Source organism: Herpailurus yagouaroundi, unplaced genomic scaffold (assembly GCF_014898765.1).
Source record: "Herpailurus yagouaroundi ecotype Mexico unplaced genomic scaffold, PumYag 77, whole genome shotgun sequence".
Lineage (NCBI taxonomy): Eukaryota > Metazoa > Chordata > Mammalia > Carnivora > Felidae > Herpailurus > Herpailurus yagouaroundi.
In genome coordinates, this window is record NW_024412388.1 from 37,032,537 (window position 1) to 37,057,522 (window position 24,986).

Sequence of the window (24,986 nt, forward strand, 5' to 3'; positions counted from 1 at the left end):
AGAGAGAGAGAGAGAGAATTCAAGTGGGAGAGGGGTGGAGAGAGAGACACACACAGAATCTGAAGCAGGCTCCAGGCTCTGAACCGTCAGCACAGAGCCTGACGCGGGGCTTGAACTCACTAACCACAAGATCATCACCTGAGCTGAAGTTGGATGTTTAAGCAACTGAGCCACCCAGGTGGCCCCTTTAAAAAAATTTTTTTTAATTAACAGTTTTATATTTTATGATTATAGTCAGTTCTGTGCATGGGGAGCAAGTTTTACATCTTAGCCCTGGCGAACTGTAGACCGATACAGTCAGAATAGGTTTTCCAGGTTTCCCTGAGAGTTGAGGAAGCCTGGAACTCTGAGCTCCAGGGCATCTCTGCCTTAGTATAGACTGGTGATGAGATGTTTGGACTAATGCATATGGGTGGTAAGGAAGGCTGGGCGAGGGACCTGTGAGCAGAAAGCAGGCTCTAAGTCCACTGACCCTCTCTCTCTGAGCAGGCGATACAAGGATCTGTGGGACTTCCTGTGGCTGTGCAGTGCATTGCTCTTCCATGGGAAGAGGAGCTGTGTCTCCGGTTCATGAAAGAAGTGGAGACCTTGGCCAAGAACCACAGTGGACCCAAGTGACTGGCCACTCCTTCTCCCGGAGGCCTTCTTCATCCTCATCCAAGTCTGCTCCTGATGCCCCTTTTCATGAATACCGTATCTGCCTCATGTCTCCTCCTCCCTGAGGCCCACCACATTCCTTTTCTTTGTCATTCCTCTGTGTGGGTACTCAACACATGGACTCCTCACATTGGCCCAAGATGGGGCACAGGGTGAAAGGGCCCAATAAACATGTCTGACTGCTTGACCTTGTGATCTCTGGTCTAGGTGGGGCTCTAGCCTCCTGGTAGCCTTCTGCCTCCAGCTATTCTCCTCCAGCTCAGTCCCCCAGATGATATCCCAGACTGCAGCAGAGGGGAAGGAGCTCCAAACAAAGAGGCTGGTGACCTGGGTTCAAGTCCTGGTTTTGCCACTGGCTTGCTGTGTGATGCTGGGCAAGTTGCTTCTCCTTTCTGGACTTCAGTTTTCTCATCTACAAATTGAAGGGGTTAGATGTGATGAGGTCCATGGTATACCTGTCAACTTGACTATTCTGTGAGTTGTGACTTCTAGGCACTTCCCTGATCTAGAACTTGCCATGGCTCCCATTGCTGTCTAGAGAAAGTTCCAAAGAGCAGGACCAAGGGAGTGAAACCCAGTCAGAACAGACCCAAGGTTGGGACCCAGACCCAGGCTCACAGTCCAGTGCTTAGCCTGCAAAGCTGCAATTTCTTGGCTTGACAGCCAGCAGCTCCCAAGATCCTCCACAGCCTCTTCTGCCAGGGCTCCATCACAGCACAGCCTCCCTCCCTTCCCTCAACCTGGAGCCTTCTTGCCACCACAAGCATGTTTTACATTTCTGCCTCTGTGCCTCTGTCATCCTGTTCCTACCACCCAAACACGTTCACTGTCTTCTCTGTCCCTCAAACCCTGCATCAAATGCCACCTCCTTCAGGAAGTCTTCTTTGATCCCTCCAACTCCCTCCATGACCTTCCATTCATCTGAACTCTCTTGAGGTCCTCCTGCATTAAGACTTACCCTTTCTGTATCTCACTCCACTTTACAGTCCTACTTCCAGTCAGCCAGGCAAGCTAATGGTGGACACATTCCTTCCTGTGCTTGATAGCACAGACTTTCTGAAGATAATACCTCAATGCAGAGGAATAGATTTCATCCATCCACCCATTTGCCTATATCAATCCATCCTACATTTGTTGAGTGCCTCCTCTGAACACAAATGATGGAATTTCAGGCAGAAAAAGACCCGAGTTTAACTAAGAAGGAATCACACCAGGGGCACTTGGGTGGTTCAGTTGGTTAAGCATCCGACTCTTGATTTTGGCCCAGGTCGTGATCTCACAGTTCCTGAATTTGAGCCCTGCACCGGGCTTTACACTGGCAGTGCAGAGCCTTCTTGGGATTCTCTCTCTCCCTCTCCCCCCCCACCCGGCACCCCACGTGTGTGCTCCCCTCCCCAAAATAAATATTTTATAATTTTTTTTAATGTTTATTCATTTTCAAGAGACAGAGAGAGACAGAGCATGAGCAGGGAAGGGGCAGAGAGAGAGGGAGACGCAGAATCCGAAGCAGGCTCCAGGCTCTGAGCTGTCAGCTCAGAGCCTGACGCGGGGCTCGAACTCACGAACTGTGAGATCATGACCTGAGCCGAAGTCGGGCACTCAACCGACTGAGCCACCCAGGCGCCCCCCCAAAATAAATATTTTAAAACAAATTAAAGAAGGAACCACACTAGAAGGGAATCCCTGACTCTACCTATCACAGAAGGAACCATTTGGGATGTCCAGGTGCAGGTGAGACAGGGCTATTGCTGACCTCACTGTGGCCTCTACCTCTCTCCAGGCTCTATCAGAATCTGAGCCCTCTGCTGGAGAAGAAACCTCATGGTTTCTCCTCAGACAAGGCTAGCAGGGCTCCTGCTTTGTTCTCTCTCCCCCATAGATGGGAGGTCTAAGAGGCTGGGAGAAAATGGGAGTGGAAGAGCAGAGGTTTTCTACCTCAAGTGCCTCCTGCCTCCTCTCTCACTCCCACTGGCTGCAACAGTTTGGGCACCAGGGGGCAGCATTGAGCTTCACACAGCTCAGACAGTAGTTGGCCTTCAGCTTTCAGATCCACTGTCAGCAGGACTTTCCCAGTGTAAACTCCATTGCACAGATGGGAAAACTAGAGATGGGGAGACTGAGATAGGGGGACATAGGAATAAGCCAGTTGGTTTACACATTAGTAGATTATAAGAGATAGGGGGCAGAATTCTACTTTTGTCTGACATTAGCCTGGGGAAAGAGAGTGGCAGATACCTGGACAAGGGGCCAAGTAAATGGGAAGCCCATCCTAAGGCCAGATTTCCCTCCAGGCTGGGCTTTCTCTTGTTTCTCCTGAGCTGATAATTGGGTCAACAACTGCCTTCCTCCCCAGTTCCAGCTCCAGCTCCAGCACTGACCTGTAGCCTCTCACTACCTGCCAGCACCATTTTCAGCTGCCTGGTCTGTGTGACTGTGGGCAGGTCATTGGCTTCCTCGGCACCTTTTGCCATAGCAGCTGAGGCTGTGTCTGGTGCGGATGGGATGTCCAGGGACAGGACCTTGCCTTCCTTCTCCCCTTCCCTCTCCTGTTACACCCACTGTGGAATCCTTGATCTGGGTGCACATGTGCCCAACTTCTTCTCTGCCCCCTCTGCAGCCTTGGGCAAGCCTCCCAGCTTCTCTGAGCCTCAGTTTCTTTTGTGAGTTGGAAATGATTACAGCTGCAGGATGAGACCGATCCACAGTGGGTGAAGGCCGGGTGGGAGAGGACTTGGGGTCCCCTCCCCAGCCCGGGAGCCCCTGCTGGGGTGAGAGGCCACCTCAGGTCTGGTGTCAGGGTCCAGAATTCACCAGGAAGAGCCAGCTCCTCCTAGGGAAGCCTGAGAGCAACAGGGTGGTGGGTCACTCCGGGGGAGGAATTTACCTTCTACGTAGGAGAATTCTGGTGTGAGGGGGTGTCTACAAAGGCTGGCACTGAGGCCCCTGACTAGGACACTCTGGGAAGGGGGTGCCTTGAATTCTGGTCTTGTTTCTGCGCTGTGGGATACAGGTATAGAGCTATCCCCTTTCCGGGCCTCCGTTTGCACTGTGGCTGCACGGGGGAAGGGTGTCCGCGTGTCCCCAACCCCTCCCCCGCTTTTCATTTCCAAGGCTCTGGCAGTCAGCCCCGCGTCGTCTCACCGGCCCAGGGGCGACCCGGGCCCCTCCACCTTACCCATGGCACTCCAGTTCCGTCATCCGCGCTGTCTCGGGTGGCCGGGGCGAACAGACCCCGGCGGAGGCCCCCTCCTCTGGCGTACCCCGGCCGACAGAGTCCTGCTCCCTCCCCGGCCGCTGCGCCGCCCGCCGCGCGCGCTCAGGCCACCCCGCCCGCCGCGCCTCCCCGGGCGCCCGCATTAAAGCGCATATGCAAGCCATGAATTATCAACTGAAAGGAGTCAATTACCGGCTCTAAAAACGAGTGTCTGCGCCCGGAGCGCCCGGGGCCATCCGCCTATTTACGGAGCGATTTCCCCCTCCCGGCCTCGGGAGGGATAGACGGGGAGAGATGGAGCCCGAGACCGGGAGGGAGAGAGCCACGGGGAGAGAGACTGGGAGAAAGAGACGGCCAGAGACCCGCAGACACGGGGAGAGAGAGAAACTGGGACAGGAAGGAGAGACAGGTCTAGAGAAGCACGCAGAGACTCAGAGGAGGCAAAGGCAACTTGGGGAGGTGGGAGAGGAGCGTCGGGGGGAGCCCCAGGACCTCAAAGGCCGTTTCCCCTCCCCCAGTCTGTGTAGGGACCCTAGCCCTCCAGGGCTGGGGAAGGCTGGACTGTTGGGTGGAGCACTGGGGGAAAGATCTGGGGCTCAGGGAGTGACAGAGTGGGGAGCACAGTTCTGGCAGGAAACGGGGAGCTGGCTATGGCATTGTCCTGTGTGGAGGTGAATCTGACAGTGTGATCAGGAGAAGAGGGAGGAGGGGCCAGCAACAGGGACAAAGTGAGGATAGAACCCCAAGTGGGGGTGCCTGACAGCCCCAGCGTTGAGAGAGAGAGGTGGTGAAACCAACCTGTCTGCCCCCAGGCTCTCACCCAAGCTGCTCCCCTCCCTGGAAATGCTTTGCCTACTGGACTCCTACTCTTTGACTCCTGGCCTCTGCAGCCTCTGCGCCTTCCTTAATGTCAGCACATACCCCATTCTATTCCAAGATCCAGGCCTCCACCAGACAATGAGTGTGGCAGGGGCAGGGCCTCACCCACCTAGGCCCTCTGGAGGGAGCTACAGGGAGCTACATAAGTATTTGTTGGATGAGTGAATGGAGGAGTGAACTGGTCTAGAGGGGACCTTGGCTTGGACTGAGGCTGTGACCAAGGCCCAGAGTTTGCAGGACAAGGCTGAGTGCAAAGCACTCTGTACAGATCATGTGGAAGGCTTCAAGCCACCTCAGTGCTTGGGTGAAGTCACCCGAGTGTAACCCTTGCTACGCAGGGGATGGGGGTGAGCAAGGGAGGAGCAGGGGCAGCAAAGGCAGGGGTAATGGTGGGTGGGGGAAGCTGAGCCCTAGCTCACCAGCACCAGCAAGTTGCTGCTGGAGCCCCCAGGGCTTGTACTTCCAGATCCCTGGAATCTTTGGCCACTGCTGGAAGAGGTGGGGGATAGGGACCCCCCCAGGAACTCTGAAGGAGGAGTGGGGGTCTAAACTGGGACAGAGGGAAGAGGCTGGGCTTGGGTATCAAACAAAACCCTTCTCTTCTAGCTATGTGACCTGGGGCAAGCCCCTTAACTTCTCTGAGCCTCAGGGTCCTTAATCTAGAAAATGGGGACAATGCTATCCACTTTCTAAGAATGTTCTCACATGTGCATAGCACTTTCCCAAGAGGGAAAGTAAAGAGTGAGAACAGCTACTATTTATTGAGGCTTACAAGGTGCCAAGTGCTATGATTAGTGGATTATCCCTATCTGCCTCCCAACCACTTTCCCATGTTGGGAAATCACTTTGCAGACAGGGAAACATGAAGAGGGGCTGGGACTGGGAAGTGGGTTGAAGCCAGGTCTGACTCCAGAGCTTCCTTAACCCCTGCACTACAGGACCTCCCAGACTAGGCCCAGTGTGTCCCCTGCCCTTTTCCCTCGGCCCTTCCAGCCTGAGCCCAGATCTACTGAAAAAGCTGCTGCACGGTGGGCAGGAGAGCTCAGGTCCAGCAGAGGTGGCCCCTGGGGTCCTGTTCCCACCATGGCGTGGGCTGGGCCGACGAGTCTGCGGCCCTACCATGCCATTATCAGGCAGCCAGAGGGGGTGTCTGCAAACACCAACGCTGGGGTTCCCGTGACCGCTCGCCTATTAGTGGCTGGTGGCTTCACAATGATTTATTGGGGCTTCTTCATTTCCCCTTGGTCTGCTATAAACATATTTATACCACCAGAGTGACCGATAAATTTCCCTTATGAATCCCGTTATCTCCCCCATTAACCATCCGTCACCTTTTATGCGGCCACAATGGGCAGGGCCAGGGCACAGGGGCTGGGTGGGAGGCCCGAGGCCAGCGAAGCCTGTGGGCCCAGTGAACTCTTCACCTCCCCCACTGTTCCCCAGACGGTGGCCGCTGCTGCCTTGGAGCTACCTCTAGGATGAGGATATGGGCAACGAACAGACTGGATGGGGCCCTTTGAAATGCGGCTTCCTCCTCGTTCTCAGAATAGGGAAGTGCCTCTCAGGGGCTCACCTGAGTCTCTCCCACGCAGCTCTGGCTTTGTCTCCTCTAAGTGAGCAAGAGTCTTCTGAAGCTGCTGCCACCGCTCTTCCTCCTCTCCCTACCCCAAGCTCTCACTCTCATCCTTCCAAGTGCAGCAGAAAGCTAAGACACATCTAGCCAGAGGGCTAGATGCCAGCACCTTGGCGTTTGCCGAGCACCTCCTCTGTGCCAGGCATTTTAGATCCATGATTTCATGTGATCCTTACCATGGGTCACCATGGAACACCATGGAGTCCTGGAGCCAGGCCTTTACAGCTCCATTTGCCTGATGAGGAAATAAGTCTCAGAGACATTAAATGAAGAGCCCAAGGTCACCTAGCCAAGGGGTAGAGCTGTGATTTTGGGCCTTTCTGGCCCTAAAGCTTGTGCTTTCAACTACTGCACTCTCCCATCTCTTCAGATGCCCTGGGCTAGGAGGGGTTAATCCAAGACATTTTTCAGTGGAGAGGGCTACTGAGCAGGGAGGAAGGAGAAGAGAGAGGGGAGGGGATGGGGCCTCAGTGGAAGGCTGGCAGGGAGAAGGGGGCAGGGCAGTGGAGTGGGGAGTGACCTCGGGCACCTGTTGAAGTCAAGCTGCTGGGAGTGGGGCAAGGTTTCTAAGAGCCCTAAGGTACCTGTCCTGCCCACGTCTGGCAGGACAAGGGGCTTGGCACACAGTCTGGGCTAGTAGGCCGGGGCTCAGACCTTCTCAGCTTATGACTAGGGTAAGGCCTCCTCTTCTCTACGCATCAGCTCTTCTGCCGGAGGAGCCTCAGCGTGGAGGGTTCTGCCCTTTGAGTACCTGATACATCAGCTTCCTTGGGAGATGGCTGTGTGTGTGTGTATGTGGGGATACCTGAGACTCCTGTTTCTTCCACCTTCACCCACAAAGTCAGCTAGAACTGCTGAGAGCTCCTGAGGAGTTAAGATGACCCACATTCTCCAATGGAGAAGAATCTTGAGACTTAGGTGGACCAAAGTCCTGAGTCCTGGCATTGCTTCTCTGGCCCAAGGAGAATGTTATTATCCCCGCTTATAGATGAGGAAACTTAGGCCCAGAGGAGGAAGGTATCTGAGCAAAGAACAGAGCCCTGGGTTAAAATATGGTGACTAGGAGGGGACTCAGAGGAATTAGGGCCAGGAGGTAGCAGAATTAGGCTGAACAGGGGTGTGGAGTATAGTCTGCTGGGTAGGAGGTGGCCATGGGTCCGGGTGGGGGTTTAGTTCTCTGAAGGATGTCTAATTACTCTTCTCTTTAGTAACATTCTGGGTGGCCTAGGGGTGACTAGGGTAGGGGGGATTATGGGTTTAGTACCCCAAGGAAACAGATTCTCCTCTGACTTCATTTTATTTTTTGAGAGACAGAGAGACAGATCGTGAGCGGGGGAGGAACAGAGAGAGAGGGAGACACAGAATCCAAAGCAGGCTCCAGGCTCTGAGCTGTCGGCACAGAGCCCGATGCGAGGCTCGAAGCCATGGACACGAGATCGTGACCTGAGCCGTAGATGGGCACTCAACCGACAGAGCCACCCAGGTGCCCCTCTCCTCTCACTGCAAGAGGAGGTCATTCTGGCCATTTCCCTGCCTCCTTTGGTCCAGAAGGAGGAGTTGTTGGGGGTTGTTATAAGATCTAGTTGGTCTACTTCCTGGCTCCCCACACCCCAGAACCTTGGGGAAAACAGCCATGCTGGGAAGAAGAAGATCCGCTGTACAACCCAGAGCATGTTCTTGCCCTTTCTGAGCATCATCCCTTAGACAACCTCCAGCCCAGATTCCAGACTCCCTGCTACCATACTCCAAGGGGACACCCCTCCCCTCAGACCAGAGCTCCTGAAGGGGCACCAGGACAGACACAAGCAGGCCCCACAGCCAGACACTCTCACCTCTCCCACGGTGGCTCTCAGCCTTGCTCTGTCTCCTTGTCTCACCTGCTCTTCTTCCCCTCCTCCCGTTTGCCCTCTCTATCCTACCAACTGTCTGTCTGTCTGTCTGTCTGTCTGTCTGTGTGTCTTTCTCTCTCTGAGCTGGCAGCCCACTCCCTCACATCCTGTCCTCTCCGCAAGGTTGGAGGGAGGGGGCGCAGGGCTGGGAGTGTGTGTGTGAGTGCAAGCCAGCGCTGGAGCTCCCTCCCTCTCCCTCTCCACCCTCTCCTGCTCCCCTTGCCACACACACACACACACACACACTCTCTCTCTCTCTCTCTCTCTCTCTCTCTCAGCCATTTTCAATGTCATAAATTTCCCCGTCTCTCTCCTCCACTCGGCTATTACCTGCGCCTCCGTCACCGCCGTGCGCTCGCTCCCAGATGGGCTAGGCCATCTCCGCTCCGCAAATGACTCAGGGAGAGAGAGGCAGGGAAGGAGGGAGAGGAAGGAGCAGAGAGAGATGAAGAGAGATTGAGAGAGAGTGAGAGGGAAGGCAGCAAGCAGAAGACAGGAGATGGAAGCAGAGAGGGAGAGAGAAGCAGCCCCCAGGGGCTCGGCTTCCTCTTCCCACCTCCTCCAAACACAAAAGCCGCTGCCAAAGGGGTGCCTGCCGGCCAGGAAGTCCAGGTGCCAGGGCAGGAGGGGGTAGTGCCGGAGTCCGGGGGTGGAGTCGGGTCACCCAGCTCTGCCCTTCACCCAGTGAAGCTCCCTCTTCAAGCTTCCCACAGGCCTCTCTGTGTGCTAGTGCTGGTGGCGAACCAGACATCTGGGATTCCTTCCTGGGTGACTCACAGCCAAAGGGGCAGACAGACAGGGAGGTGAGCCCCCTTACTATGTGCTAGCCCTCCATGGAGACACTGGCAGGAGAGGGGAGGTGTTCAGAGTTCCCACAACCCAGGGTAAGCTGCACCTCTCCCTGCAGAATTGGAGGGGGTGGAGGCTCTCCCCTAGACCTGGCTTCTTGCCACCAGTGTGGAGCGCCCCCCTCCGCTCCTAGCTTCAGAGGAGCTCTTAGTTTTCTCTACCGGTTCCTGGGATGAGAATGGGGCTGGGAAGACTCAGGCAGTCTGGGGGGAGACAGCATGTCCAGGACCCCATAGAATGGAGAGTGAGGCAGAGGGGGGAATCTAGGCGGGGCTGGGTGGACGTGGGCCTAGACCCAGAGCTGCTACCAGAACCAACCCCGCCCCCTCCCCGAAAGGTTTCCTGCTTATATTCTCAACACCTCCAATTTCTTTTAAAAACGCAGAGATGACCATGTTGCTCTTTTAGTTCAATCCTCCCACGTCTCCACAGCCCACTGGAAGCAAAACCTGTACTCCTCACGCTGGCTTAGGAGGCCCAGTCCCTTCCGGCACCACCCCCTCCTGCTGCTGCCCTGACTTCTCTCTCCTGACGGGGCCTAGAATATGGCCAGAGCCTTTGCACTCACTGTTCTCCTCTTTCCACAGGGCTGGCTCCTCATCCCTCAGCTTGAATGTCACCTGCACGGAGGAGCTAACCCTGACCACCGCATCTAATGATGGGTCACCCCATTAACTCTATAGTGGCCTTCTGATTATTTATTTTGTGACACTTTTTACCTTGTGTCAGTGTTTGCTTGCTTACTTCTCTGTTTACTCGTTTAGTGTCTGTCTCCTCTGATTGACGGACCTTGCATGAAGTAAGAACCATGTTTGTCCTGTTCATCGAAGATAGTAACTACCATATCGTGAACCCAATGAAGTATTTGTCAAATGAATGAATAAATGAATGAATGAATGAATGGAGTTGATGTAGGTGCATCCTCCTCATCTTGGTTTGGGTTGGGATGGATGTTGAGGCTCAGCTGATGGCCATAGGGTTGCTGTCCATCTGGCAATTTTGAAATCCCAGTGCACTAGATTCCATTCCAACAGGGAAAGGCATCTTGCCCTAATGTTGGAAATTTAACCTGTAAACAGGGTCAGGCCTCATTGAAGGGTTTTCCTCTACTACAGTCCACACATCAGAGTCCCTCCATCTGTGGGTAAACAACACACACCTTCGCAGACGCTCAGACACACACACACACACACACACACACACACACACACACACTCACCACAGGCATCCCCATACCTCTGTACAGAGTAACCTAAGATAAGCCACCCTCACATGCATACACAGAATCCCCCATAGATGTCTGAATACATCAAGGCATACGTACAGAGGGGAAGCCCAGTTACCCACATTCCTGCACGCACTAGACACAGCCCTACAGGTATATTTGTGAACAGATGCACACATAAACACACATACCTACAAATATGTACTTATGTGTGTAGTAGACACAATCACAAAAACCAACATAATTAAACACTAAAATGACATCAGTGGAAGCATGCCTGGGTGGCTCAGTTGGTAGAACGTGTGACTCGATCTCAGGAACGTGAGTTCGAGCCCCATGTTGGGGATAGAGATTATTTAAAAATAAAATATTAAAAAAATGACATTAATGGAGAAGACACCTGTTCACTTGCTAACTGACTCAGGAGTCCACACCGTGGAGTTAACAGACTGGGCTGTGAGCTGCCCTCCAGCGTGGGATGCACTATGCTGAGTGATCCACACATTCCCACCTCATTCCTCATCTCCTCTGCCCTACTGTCCCAGCTCTCATGGTCTTGTGAGAGGCTCAGGCTCCAGCAGACTCAATCTGTGGCCAGAGGCAGGGCTCAGCTGGAACTGGGGTCAGGACTTGGTCTGTGGCCAAGGTCAAGGTTCACTGGGTGACTGGGGTCAGGCTCATCTGGGACCAAGGTCAAAGGTCAGTCAGAAGCTGAGATTTCCTTGATGTCCTGTGTCTCTGTTCACAGGTGTGTCCCCCACATGTGCTATCCCAAGGAGCTGCCTGTGGGAACAAGACGCAGGGTCCTTATCGTGCGTGGGCCTCCGTGGCTGGTGAAAGGGGGGGCAGATGGGGGCCGGCCAGGCAGATAGCTGTGAGGTACGTTTCCATCTCCGCGGGTCGGGCGGGCGAAGCCATTTCCAATCTGCTCTCTATCATTTTCAATATCATTAATCCCAGACACTCTATTTTCCATGCCTGCGCAGCCAGGCCCCCGAGTGTGCGCCGTGTAAAGTGACACATATTCATCACCGGCTCGTGGCGCCGGCGCCGACGCTGATACAATATTAGTGTTGCCCCCCCCGCTCGGGGCCCGCTCCGCCCGGCTCCCCGATGGCACGAATCCATCACCTGGAGCCCGTGTCACTTTCCCCAGCAGCCACATTTGTTTGGGCACTTAGGAGGTAATTGTGGCACATTAGCCAGGGCGGGGAAGGGCGCTGGGCCCTCAGGAGGAGGGGAAGCAGAGGCATCTTCTTCCACAGCCTGAGCCCACCCTGGTCTGGTGCTCTTGGCTCGGGCTGGGGTTCCAGAAACCTGGGCTCTTGCTCAGCCTCGGAGAAGGTGGCTCAAGGAAGGTCCCACGTGAGGGAGGTCAACTTGGGCCCCATCAAGAAGTCTCAGCAGGTTTCTCAGCTCCTCTGTGAGCCCCAACACTGGGGCTTGGTCTAGATGTTGTCCCAAGCTTGGAGGTGATGGCTTTGAAAGCTTCTCTTGCCAACCAGTCCATATCCCAGATTATGGGACTCAGGAAGTGGCAGTTCTAGCCCTCCTGGCTCTATTTCAAGTCACAAATGGGAGAGGGCGGTGGGAGGGGGAGCAGGAAGGAGGAGACACTCCCTTGCCCTTGGGAACCCAACTGTGGTGGAAAACCTGGCCCTGCCCCTCACCCCAGAACCTGGGTCTGAGAAGGGAGGCTCTTAGTCTGAGAGGGGGTGGCATGGCCCAGCCCTCAGGAGCCCTGTCTGAATCTAGGAAGAGGGGAATGTCACCAGCCTGAGCAGTAGATGATGGCCCAGGGCCCAGAGCTTTGGGGAAGACTGCCTGGAGGCGGTGAGCCAGACATACACGGACAGCCTCTGGCCACTGGGAGGCCCAGAGTGGCTGCAGTGGAGGGAGGAGCAGCGGCCAGGGTCATTGATCTGGGCAGGGGCCAGGCTGTGCTGGGGCATGGGTTCTCCCTCCTCAGTCCGCAGGGCTAACACCCATTAACCTCGTCAGCAGACAAATTGCCCGTCTTGTCAAATTCCCATTTAAAATGCAAACTCGATTTGACAGAGTAAACGGAGCGGAGGTGGGAGCGGATAATCCAGTGGAAGCTCATTAACAGGGCCCAATGAGAGGGGCCTGCCAGCAGGCCCTAACACACCGGCCCTGATGAACCTCCTGGCCGTTTAACATCCCACCACCTGCTCAGCGCCCTACTTGCCTGCCCTACTGCCTAACGCCCCTCAAGGAGTCTAGGGACCCCAGGTGCCTGCCACTACCCAGGGGAAGGTACATCCAGGAAACAAACAGAGCTGGGAATCAGCCTCTGCCTCTTTGCCTGTCTACTCAGTGGCCTTGGGCAGCAACAACAGCAACCATTTGGCCCCCAACCTGGGTTCCCATTGGAACCCTGTATGTATATTCTCCTACCTGGCCTCCCCCTCCCCTGCCTTCACCGTAGCGGTCCTGCGAGTTGGCATTATTCACCCAAAATGAGAAACCTGGGACTCCAGACGGTCGCCTCAGTTAGCAATAGGCAGGCAGAGTGTGGGTTTGACTTCCGACCCATCAGTCATCAACAGTGACACTTGTAACCACTGCACCACTTGGCCTTCCTGGCTTGTGAATGGCTGTCCTCCCCTCTCTGCTTGCCTGGTTTCACTGCTGTCACAAGCTGTGTGGGTCTAGGAAAAGTGACTTCCTTTGAGCCTCATTTTTCTCATCTGTAAAAAAATGGGCAAACGACAACTGCCCAGCCCGAGGGGTAGGGTAAGGAGAATTTTAGTACATACCTGGTTTAATGAAGACATAACCACCCCTACAACATCTGCAGATAACTTAGCCCCAAATGGAGGTGTCTTGGGGCAGGTGACGGTTTTGCCCACCAGGCCACTCCTTCTGTCCTGTGCTGCAGCCAGGCTGCTGCAACCTGTTTCTGATAGTTGGAGCAAGGGTTGATTAAGAGGCCCTGGAAGGAAGCCTCCAACCAGCCGGAAGGCCACTGCCCCACCTCACCTCTGGGGCGCCCAGGCTGCTCCCCCACAGATACTCACAGAGCCCCCGAACCAGACAGGGGCGGCACCTGTCCCAGCCACCACACGGAGTGCTGCACCATCTAGCTGTGCTGGGAGCCGAAGCTGGGTGACCTTGGGTGGGTGTCCTCATTGGGTCCCCTTGCCTGTTGCTGCCATCACAGCAAGAGCTTCCTCACCCTCAGTCCTTTGTAGGTACCCCCTGTCCCCCACCCCATCAGTCCTTCGTAGGTACCAGAGCAATGGCTCTTAATCCCACCACTTTCCCACCACCACTCCCTACCACTCCCAAGGTAAAGTCCAAATTCCTCAGCTGGCATTCAAGGTCCTACACAATCTGGCCCTAGTTTACCCTTCCAGTCTCTCTCATGGCACAGAGTGCCCCGAGCCCTCCCAACTTTTTGCCTTTGCCAGGCTGTGAGTGACCCTTGTATCCTTTGCTGACACCACCTCTGGACTCAGCATCCACCCTAGGGGATCCTCTTCCTCTTCAGACCTTCTCCATCCCCCATCCTTGCCTGACTCCAGAAGTGAGCTGGAAGAGACCCCTGTGAGGCTCTGGACCCTGTCTGGGGGTGGGGGTAGGGGTGGGCTGCAGAGGAAGAGGCTGCTGTGGCGGGGGGCGGGGGGTGGTGTTCTCAGCCTCCCTCCAGTTGTCTGCAGAACCATCCTCTGAGGCTGGCCTAATTCCCTTCAGAGCCCAGCTTCCATCTTCAGGGTGGTGCTTAGGGAGCTGAGAGCCCAACGTTAATGCCTAAGAAAGTCGTGGGTGGATTAGAAAGCGAGGGGGATTAGGGCCAGAGCTGGTAGCTGATGCAGGAGCAGAGCCCCTCCCCCTGAGGAAGAGGAGGCTAATCCTGCTTAGTGACTGAGGAGCCCACAGTGCTGAGGAGGGGCCTTCTTTTCTATCCGGGCTGCCTAGACCTGCCTGGGAATAGCCCTGGCCCAGCCCAGGCAGGGGCAACATGAAGACACTCTCACCACCTCTGTCTTCCCAACTTTTGGTCCACTGGTGTCCCCCCAAGCCACATCTGCCTGGTCCCTCACTCTACCCCAGTCCTCCATGCGGCCCCAAACCTTTTCATCCTGTGGTGCCCATCCAAACTGCCTTGTGTGGCTGCCCTCCCAACTTTTATAACACCCACAGCTTCACGGACTGAGCCATTCCACAGAGACTGCTGGTGCCCCGTCCATCCGTGTCGCCTAGCGCTCCGGGGACGCTGCAGTGCTTCCCGGCCTCCGCATTCCTGCAGCCGCTGACTGTTGGCTACTCATGGGTCATGGTCAGCTTCTTCTCTGGGGAACAGCCTTCAGCTGCCTCACCCAAGGTACGCCCTTTCCCTAGGGGCGGTGCACACGATGACTGGCCAGTGCAGGAGTACAAGGTCTGACCCCTTACCTCAAGCTTCCTGTGGGACTGGCTGAGGCCACTGAATCGCACGGATGGACCTCTCCCTCTGTCTGGTCCTGCTGCCACTGCTTCAGAGGCTTGTTCCCCAGAGCACTGCTCAGCAAGCCCCCTGCACATTCTCTCCCTGATCGCTTTAGGAATTCTCCTCCTTTACTGGCTTTTTCAAGTTCCAAGGTCGAGGATGGAAGATTAGGTTGGTCACTGAAGGGCCTGGATTTAGGGGCTCCCAAACTAGATGCTCACAACTCAGCCAGGGGAGGACCAGCAGTCCCTTCCCTGAGAATTAATCCTGCAGGGCTTTGATTTCAATGGTTTAGGAAGTCCTGTGGACTGAGTAGAGAGGGAGGTCTTGCCCTGGAGCCCAGCCTGGGGTCTTGGCCTGAAAGAGGAGGCAGATTCTGTCTGGGGAGCTGACTGAGGAAAGAGAAAGAAACTTGGTCTGAGAGTTTAATCTGAAGGGGGAGGCAACTCACGTCCTGTGAGCCTGGTCTGAGAGGACAAGTAGAACTCTGACTTGGGAGCCTCGTCTGAGGGGGAAGGAAGGAAGGACAGTACGTGAAGAGCCGAGTTTGAGGAAGAAGAGCAGGCTCTGGACCAAGAGAAGAGGCAGGACTCTCCCCGGACTGCCTGCTCTCCACCACACCGTGCATCTAGGTCTTCCTTTGCCAGGCCTGGCTCACCTTCCAAGAAGTCAGCCAGCTGGTGTGATGCCTGAATGTGGGAGGACTGAGTTTCTAAGTTAATGACCCAGGTGTGTGTGAGAAGAATAGGAAGGACGTCTACTACCTGGCTCCTTAGTTCCATGAGGCTTGAAGATGTGGCATGTGGGAATACAGAACATCCTGGATGCAGGGCCTCTGAGAAATTCTAGTCCTGGAGTAACTTGAGAGCCGGGGCAGGGACCTGGAACAGGACGGACTGACCTCTGAGAGTCGGTTTGCAAAGCGGGGGTCAGTTGGTGGGGGGGAGTACTCCCACTCTGTTCCCTACCTTTGATGGACAAATGCTAATGACATTACCAGCGATTGACCAGAAACGAATAAATAATTCAGTCTGGCCTGAAAATGGGAGAAAAGTACTTAAATGCTATTGACAAGCCAGTCCCTGGCCTCATTACCCATGCAGACTCAGGCCTCCACATCGACCCTGCCCCCCAATTTCTTCAAACCCCACTGTGGGCAGCCTCAGGCCTCCCTCCCACCAGCCTGGCCTAAGTTCAATGTGTGGAGAGCAACGTGAGGAGACCAGAGGAAGGGTTAGGGTTTATGGCTAGAGGCACCCCCAGAAAGAACCCCAAGCAACCCCCCAAGTCCTTCCCCTTTCCTCAAGCCCTCGCAGCAGCTTCTGTTCCCAGGAAGGGTTCCCAGCCCCAGATGCACGTGCACAGGGAGCACAGGCGTGTGCTTACATGCACACGCAGAGCCCAGCAGCTGCCGCATCCTCTTCCAGGACAAGAGTGGTGACCCCCGGGGCGGCTGTCAGTCACTGTGCTCTCGGGGGTACAAACTCATTAAACGTTTCCCTGCCTTGTCACAGGGGCCCAGTCCCGGAGTCAGGCCTGGGGAGGAGGAGGAGGAGGGGGAGGAGGAGGAGGAGGAGGAGGAGGAGGAGGAGGAGGAGGAGGAAACAAATGTGCAGCTGATCCTTTAAGAGCACATCCTGTATTGTCTGACCCCTGGAGAAGAGAAGGGGATTGTGGAGGGTGGGGATTACCCTGGGAAGGGCCTCATCATGGGTTTCTCCCGAGTCTGGGATTTCCAGCTCCTGTAGCACAAGAAGCTCCCCCCCCCAAGCAGTAACTTTGCAAAACAAAACCTTTTCATGTTCTCTAAGAGTCTCCCTCTCTCTTCCTTGGCTGCCTGGGCCTGACTCCCCTTCATGGGGTCTCCTCTGGCATCATCAGGTCTCTTCAGGGGGACCTAGAGAGGCTACCTTCCTCTGGCCCCATCCCTGCTGCCCGCACGTTTATGCCAGTCAGAAGCCTCCTGAAGGCTCGACAGTCAGAAGCCAACAACGTCCAGTCCACAGAGAATGGGGAGCCTCAGAGCCCCTCTGGCGCAGCAGGCAAGCCACCTCCTAGCAGGACACAGTGGTGGGGAATTTGGGCGGGAGGGCTGCGACATAGGCCTGGAGGTGCAGGATGCCTCAGAAGGTATGAAGGGCCTGGGTCAGAAGGCACACTTCAGCACAGCCCAGGATGTAGTTCTTAAAGGGACCCTGTCCCTTTGCGAGCCCAATAATTTGCTCCTGGGTGTGGGCAGAAGCTCCAGCGGTTTCCTCCTTGCCTATCACAGGTAGCTCGACTCATCCCCTCACTCCCTTTGGAGACTGGAACCCCCACGCTGCTGTGTATTCTGGCTGGGGTCACCAGTCCTGGCCTCCCTCCTGGGCTCCTCCCTCCTGGGCTCCTCCCTGCCACTTGTCAGAACCCTGCCCTGACTAGGGCCTGAACTTCCCTGGACCAGCTTCTCCCTTCCAATTCCCCCTCTCCACAAAATCCAAGGGCTTCTCAGCTTTCCCAGGCACTGTACCCCCTCCCACACTCCTCTGGAGGGAGCTGAAAAACTCTGCTTCCTGCTTGTCATCCATAAGGCCCTTTCTCCTCAGTGTCTCTTCCCCCACTGGAGTCCCACAGGGAGTCATTTATCCGGATCGACTGGCTCTCCTCAGTGCAAACATTCGCAGGAGCATTAACAAGCCTAAAACCCAATTAGCCTTCAATTACTCAGGCCTCAGCCAGATTTTCTGTGATGGGGACAGGGGTAAGGAATGTGTTTGGGCACTTTGGGGGGCGCTGCTTGGCTGGTAGCCGCCCTTCCCCCCCCCCCCCACCGCACCTCCTGGAAGCCAAACACCCCCCACCTTGCACCACTACTGACCCAGCCGGCCTGCTTTCCACCGCTCTCCCTCTGGCCCGGCACCACCTTCTTTCCTTCCTTCTTCCTGCCCTCCTTTCCTTCCTCATCCCTCTTAGAAAGTTATTATTGTTAAGTATACATAACTAATATATGGTTCAAAAAACTCATTCTAGGGGTGCCTGGGTGGCTTAGTCGGTAAAGCGTCTGACTTTGGCTCAGGCCATGATCTCGTGGTTCGTGAGTTTGAGCCCTGCGTTGGGCTCTGTGCTGACAGCTTAGAGCCTGGAGCCTGCTTCGGATTCTGCCGCTCCCCCCTTCATGCTCTATCTCTCTCAAGAATAAACAAACATTAAAAAAATTCAAAAACCTCATTCTAAAAACATAATGCAAAAGAATACAAAGTGAAAAGGTAATACTCCCCCATCCCTACCCCATAAATCTCACTGACAGTAATTGGGGGTTCTCCTTCCTTCCACATTTGATTCTATATATTTACACACACACATCTCTCATATAGGTTAAAAATTTTTTAAGTTTATTTATTTTGAGAGAGAGAGAGCGAGAGAGAGAGAGAGAGAGAGAGAGAGCACAAGCGGTGAAGGGGCAGAGAGAGGGAGAGACAGAATCCCAAGCAAGCTCACACCATCAATGCAGAGCCCCATGCGGGCACTTGGACTCACAAACTGTGAGGTCATGACCCAACCCAAGAACCAAAGTCAGACGCTCAACCAACTGCACCACTCAGGTGCCTCCCCCAATATAGTTTTAAGTGTTTTTTCTTTCAACATTTCAAATTGGGACCATGCTATTCATACTGTTTAATGACTTACTCTAGTCACTGAACAATATGTCTGCTGCACCTTTCCATGACAGCGTGGGCGGATCTAGCTTCTCCTTCTTCCTGGGTGCATAGTATGCCATGGGATGGCTGCAGTGATGTACTCAGTCCTTGCACGTTGGACTGCATCATGGCTGCAAGTACCTCTGTCCTTACACCGCTGTGCCCACAGGCCAGTGTTGCTGGGGGACAGATGCCTAGATGTGGAATTGTTCGGCGTCCGGGGATGCATATTTAAAATTTTGATGGTTATTGCCAAAACGCCCTCTATCTCCAGAACCTCCAAGGTTGCGCCATTGTACCCCAAGCATCCATGTCCCTACTGCCATCAACACTGGGTATTAGCTTTATAAAATTTATTTTTTTCTCAATCAAATAAGACTGTGACATCTCACTGAATCCTTCTTCTTTTTCCTCATCCACTTTTTATCTTCACCTTTACTTCCATGTCTCACTCCTTTCTCACTTCCATCCCTCCTGCCTTACCCTCTCCCCACCTTCTTCTCTCCCTCCTTCAGCGCCTGTCTTTCTTTGCCTCCTTCTCTTCCCCATCATTTTTCCTTTCTCTTCTCCACGTCTTCTCATCCCTCACCTTCTCCCTCTCCTTCTCCCTCCTCCCCCTGAGTACTACAGTTGGGGGGGGGGCATCCAGAGAAGCTATTAGCTCTGCCCCCCTAATACTCTGAGTCCCACTCGCCTCTTAACACCTCCCTGAGCCTCTAAGCCCCATCTCACTCTCGTCTCCCTCTAATCACTAAGGCTTATTTCTGATTTTCTGAAGTGACAAGAAGCTGGGTTTGGGGGGAGGGGGGCTGTCAGCCAGCATCTCCCAGGATTGAGGGAGGGAAGCCTGGCTCCTCAGATGTGGCGGGTAGAGACTCCAGCGAGGTCCTCCTCACTATGTATAGGCCCAAATTCCCCAGCCCTTTCTGCCTTGGTTTATGGCCTAGTTTTCCCCCTCAGGGTGTTCTTTTAGGCTACTTTCTCTGGTCTCTCTTATAAAAAAGAACGTGACTCCCCACCTTCACCTAAGGGAGCTCCTATGGCCAGGGCCTCAGTTTTCCAGTGTTCACCTGTTCTCCCTTCCCTGCCATACCGCTGCTGCACCCACCTCCTTCTGCCCCACCCCTTTGATCCTGAAGGTGGGAAATGCCTCCGTGCTGCAAACCCCTTGTCTTCTGCTTCCTACCCCATGGAAATCGGACTCTCTCCTCCCCTGTCCCAAATCCCTCTCTCCAAAAGCTCTGTGAATTGGCATAAATTTAATTAAGGACAGCAGCAAATCTCTTGTCATTTTAAAGACATTTAAGGTTTAAAATATGTGCTGAGAGTAGAGGTCTCAAGAGAGGTGGGATGAGGGGGGCCAGAACTAATTTCGAGGAGTTACACTCGAGCCGCCCCAATTCTAGCCCCTCTGTGTGACCCTGTATGCTCCCCTTGGTGTCTCTGAGCCTTCCTCATCAGCTCTCCCAGAACTCGTAGGAGGCTCAGCAGGAGGAATACCTCGCTCCTGCCTGGAAATGTTCTCCCTACGCTAATTTAATTACATGGCCTAACTGGGCCCAGGCTGGGGAGGTGGCTAATGGCAGCTGCAGAGACAGTGGGTAATCAAGAATTAATTAGGCGTTTCTGGGGATTCCTGAGTCTGGGCTAGGGAGTTCTGGGAGTCTGGCTATGGCTGGGCAGGGTACGGGGCCCCTCCAGCTCCGCCTCCTGCCCTGCCCCTATCTCCTCTGGAGAGGAGCAAGTGGCAGCCCTAGCTCCAAAAAGGCTCTGGGTGCTGGGCTGTCGACCAAGGCAGTCTCTGATCCATGGAATATGGAAGCGCCCAGGCTCCAGCACTGATAGGCCAATCCAGGAACCCGCAGTGAGCTGGGCAGAGACGGGTGCCTGTGCCAGTACATCTGGACATTTGTGTTAGGGGCTTAGCCTGTGCTGAAGATGGTGCTTGGTCTAGGCTGGGCAAGGTGGAAAAGGAAATGGGATTCAGCCTCTGGGCTCTGGAGTTCAGCCCTGAGTTTTCTGCCTCGGCTCTACTACCTGCTAATGGCTCGTCCCTGCACAGGGGCCTTCCCACCTGTCTTTCCCTCTGCTCCAGTGTCTGCCCCACAGCTCCTCACCAAGCGGGTTCCTTCACTTCCCAGCTTTCAGGTTGCAGCTGAAGCAGCCCCTCCTTCAGAAGAAGCCTTCCCTGGCCACTCAGTCTAATTTACCTCCCCAGGTGCTATCACAACATCACTTTGCCGTGTTTTCTGTTCATGTATTTCTCTGTTTCTTGTGTGTCCACCTGCCTCTTTCCCTAGAATAAGATTCCATTTGGAGGCAGAGACAGGGTCAGTCTGGCTCCAGCTGGATCCCCAGAACCTTGCTGCCCATGGAAGGTGTTCCGAGAAGGAAGAGTGCTCTCTGAAGCTGTTTCCTCACCTGTAAAATGGGGATATTAATACACTGCAGGCTGTGAGGTTGGGAGGAGGATTAAAGCGTCGACTCAAGAAGCACTGAGCACCGTGCCTGGTCCAGACCTCGCCAACACGGGCGGTGACCACGCGATCCACACCATCGGACTCGTCGTATTGGTCACCAACATCACTGACGAATTTCGTGCTCCAGCTTCCCCGGCCCAAGGACGCGGCTGCGGGGTGGAAGGCGCCTGCCGGGCAGGGGCCTCGCCCGGCCCAGCCCGCCGACCCGCCGCGGGCCCCGCTCCTTCCCAGGCGCCCCCGCGCCGCCGGCGCTTTGAAGTCCCAATCCGGCAAATAGAGTCAATCAATTATGAAGGGAACAATCTGGCGGCCCCTCGGGGAGCGGCGGCCGAGCGATCCCGGGGGATTAGGCCGCAAATCGCGCTGAGCCTCCCTAAGTGACAGCGAGAGAATCGCGCGCGGCGGCGGCGGCGGCGAGAGCGGGAGGGAGCGCGGCCGCTAACCCGATTATGCAGATCCGCGGGGGGCGCGGATTAGGCCGCGGGGGCGGCTTCGCCCTAAGCGGCTCGGGGATTTGGGAAAAGTTTACTCGGGCGGAGGGGGCGGGGACTCCCCCCCGGCCGGCGGCCGCACTGCTCCCAGCTGGGTGAATGGAGGCGGGTCGGTTGGGCCGGGAGAGGAGCCAAGGTGGGGCGTGCGCCTACTGAGACGCAGCCACAGCCACAGCCACACTTTTTTCAGGCACACGCGCGCGCGCTCGCACGCACGCAAAGAGTTACACACCAGGGCCTGCAATAACCGTAAGTACACAAGCCCCCCCCGTCACCCTCCCCAGTGGAAAAACAGTTGAGAACACATGGAAGTGTGCGCACATACATGCACAGGCTCAGCATCACACATAAACCAGGTCCACCATTGCTCACGCAGTCATGCAACACTGGCTCCTGGTCGCACTCACAGACACAGGCAGACCCTCTACCACGCAGACACACAATCCTACATTCAGGTGCAGTGCCTCCGGTGATCCTAGTGGAAACCCCCAGGACACAGAGCTATGATTTCAGCTACACTATGTATGGACCATGCAGGGACGTGGCCAGGTGCACAGCCCCCCACTTGCGCTCTCTCACAGACCTCCCCCACCTTTTCCCTTGGAAGGACTCTAAAGACAAGTGTGTGCTTGTGTGTGTGTGTGTGTGTGTGTGTGTGTGTGTGTGTGTGTGTGTATGCTTGAGTGTGAGCCTGCCAGGATAGCCCATATTTCTGGAGTTTGAGCTTACTCTTGGGCTTTTGCAACAGGCCTTCTCAGGGCAGGCAGGAAGGAGGGAATGAGGAATGGCACTGGGCTGGGAAATAGACTGATTTGCCTTGATTACTCTGGCTGGTGGTGGTGGTGGTTGGGGGGGGGGGGGGTGGGGGCTGAGATTCTCTCTACAGGCTGGGGGTCCAAGACTCACTTTCCTTGCCAGTTCCTCTGGGCCTACTGCTTTCTTTTTTTTTTTTTAACGTTTATTTATTTATTTATTTATTTATTTATTTTTTTTTTTTTATTTTTGGGACAGAGAGAGACAGAGCATGAACGGGGGAGGGGCAGAGAGAGAGGGAGACACAGAATCGGAAACAGGCTCCAGGCTCCGAGCCATCAGCCCAGAGCCTGACGCGGGGCTCGAACTCACGGACCGCGAGATCGTGACCTGGCTGAAGTCGGACGCTTAACCGACTGCGCCACCCAGGCGCCCCTGGGCCTACTGCTTTCTTGAGGGGCAGTCAGGGAAGAAGTTGGAGAGAAAGGGTGGTAGCTTTCCCTTCCACATCTGGGAAAAAGACACAGAACCCAGCTATAAGCCAACCCAAGGCAGGAAGTCAGGAAAGCCTCAGCCTCTTTTTATCCGTAAAATATTCAGTGTATGTGATCAGTGTGTGTCTGGGGAACATACATGCTTTCATGCTTAGTGTATGTCCATGGTCTTTGTGTACATCCATGGTAATATGTGTGCTTTTGGACAGTGTGTGTTTCTGGTCACTGGTATGTATATCCCTAGCCTCCACCCCTCACACAAATATCACAGCCACACATAATAACTGTAGACACACATTGACCGTAGAAGGTACTCACCCTGCACACACGAAATGACCATGGACACACACTTTCACACACACACATACAAACACACTGAGCCTCTGAGAGAGGCCAATCCTTTGTATGGACAGACAGTGAACACTAAATGGAGTCAAATTCTTAGGTCCCACAGCTGCTGGAGGGCACCCCATCCCATGCCCTAGGCAGTGATAGAGTGACCCTGTGGCTGGTTCAATCAGTGGGGAAGAGGGGCAGGGTTAATGAGTCCTTAGCAAGCAGGGCACTGGCTGCTGCCACTCACTCCTGTGCTGTATGTACATATGTGACTGTGTGTTGGTCACATGCACCATTGTTGTCACTGGGAAATGTGTGTGTGTGTGTGTGTGTGTGTGTGTGTGTGTGTGTGTGTGTGCGTGAGGGTGGGGGAGAACATTATCCTCAGAATCTCAGAACCACCTTGAGGTGGTCTGGACTGACCCCTGGATCCTGCTCAGTTGGGGGAGAAGGGGTTCTATGGTAGGGTCAAGATGTGCTCTGGTATTTCAGGCTGCAGGGGATGGTAGGAGGCTAGTCCCCTTCCTGTGTAACCATAGCAAAGCCCTGACCCAGTCTGGGCCTGGTTCCCTCATTGGCCTTCCCTGATCCAGCCTTTCTGGTCCTGAATCCATTGGAGGAGAGGCTGGAGTAGTCAGACCCTCAAGAAGGAATTCTCCTGGGCATCCCTGACCCACTGGACAGGATCTGATAGTAGGCCTGGCCCCTCACCCCCATGAAGCATGTTCCATGGGGCAATCAGGCCCAATTTCATGCTCAAGAAGGATTCCTCTGATCACCAATGGGGCAGATCCAATTCACTGGCTGCAGAGAGGGCTTGGTCAGAAATAATCAGCAACCAGGCTATGGAGAAGGGCCTCCCAGGCAGGATCCCATCTGAGGAGTACCAGGGGGGAGGCCTGTGGGACTAGAGGGAATGAGGATAGGAAAAAGCCTCCCTGTGTGCACACACCCAGGGGGTCTCCAGGTCAGGGCTCAGTGAGGGCTCAGTGCCACCTCAGTGGTCCTTAGCTGGGCTGGGCCTTCCTTCCCCCCAGCCTGCCCTGGCCCAAATCCTGATGCATTGCTTAATGGATGTGTACCCTTGAGTAAGGTATTTCACCTTTGTGTGCCTCAGGGCGCAAGTTTAAAATGGGGATAAAATAATACCTTCTTCATAGAATCCATATAAAGAAAATGTAAAGCATGTAGCAAAGTGGCTGGCAGATAATAAGTGCCCAAGCTGTGGGCATCATGGTACTATTACTATTAGTTCAGAAGAGCAGAGTGCAGAAGGAATCCGCCAGCCAATGATATCTTGACACCCCCTCCCCCACAGGAGGGAGGCTAGGGAGAGGCGACACATGGGGATCCACTACAATTCCTCCCCCCCTCACTCAAGCTTATTACCTAGGAGAGCACAGAGGAGATGGGAGACAGTCTGGGCAGCCTGCCCTGAGGGGAAGGGAGCCTGAACTACTCCCTTCCGGTCCAAGTACACGTCTATGAGGAGTGGATGGGGAGGGGAGAAGCCATCTGAAGTGGCTCAGCGGATCAGTTGTTTCAGGCCAGAAGCCATTACCTTCCCGGAGAGAGAAGCCCATGGCCCATCTGAGGCTAGGGGCAGGGGCGAGTGGAGTACAGATTGGAATGAGACTCCAGGTCCGCCTGAGGCCTCCTTGCCTTCCCCCTTCCCTTTCTCTGACCAGAGGAAGAGGCAAAGTCCAACCTACTCTTCTCCACTTTGGGCACCAGTGGGGGTGGGGACTAGCAGAGAGAAAGGGTCCCTGCCCACAGCACCTCCATAATTGATTGCACCTACTGTGTGCTAGCTGGGCCCCCAAGCGTCTCCTGTTTACGTTGTGCCTTTGCCACAGCTGGAAACCAGCAGGAGCCTTTTCAAGAAAGTCATCCGATTATCTAGCCCGCAGGGCAAGACTTGGCAGTGGGAATCAGAGGATTTCCATATAGGGGGGC

The 24,986-nt window shown here is 54.9% G+C and overlaps 1 protein-coding gene across 1 annotated transcript in view; it reads left to right on the forward strand.

The window, feature by feature from the left end:
- LOC121017615 (vitamin D3 hydroxylase-associated protein-like) overlaps positions 1 to 21,337 on the forward strand; it is a 38,918-nt gene extending 17,581 nt beyond the window's left edge. Inside the window, exons 14-17 of the mRNA XM_040455954.1 lie at positions 14,539 to 14,694; positions 14,915 to 14,970; positions 16,681 to 16,841; positions 20,994 to 21,337. Of these exons, the coding sequence (XP_040311888.1) occupies positions 14,539 to 14,694; positions 14,915 to 14,970; positions 16,681 to 16,841; positions 20,994 to 21,337 (717 nt within the window). The remainder of the gene's footprint in view (positions 1 to 14,538; positions 14,695 to 14,914; positions 14,971 to 16,680; positions 16,842 to 20,993) is intronic.
- Positions 21,338 to 24,986: the final 3,649 nt, after the last annotated feature.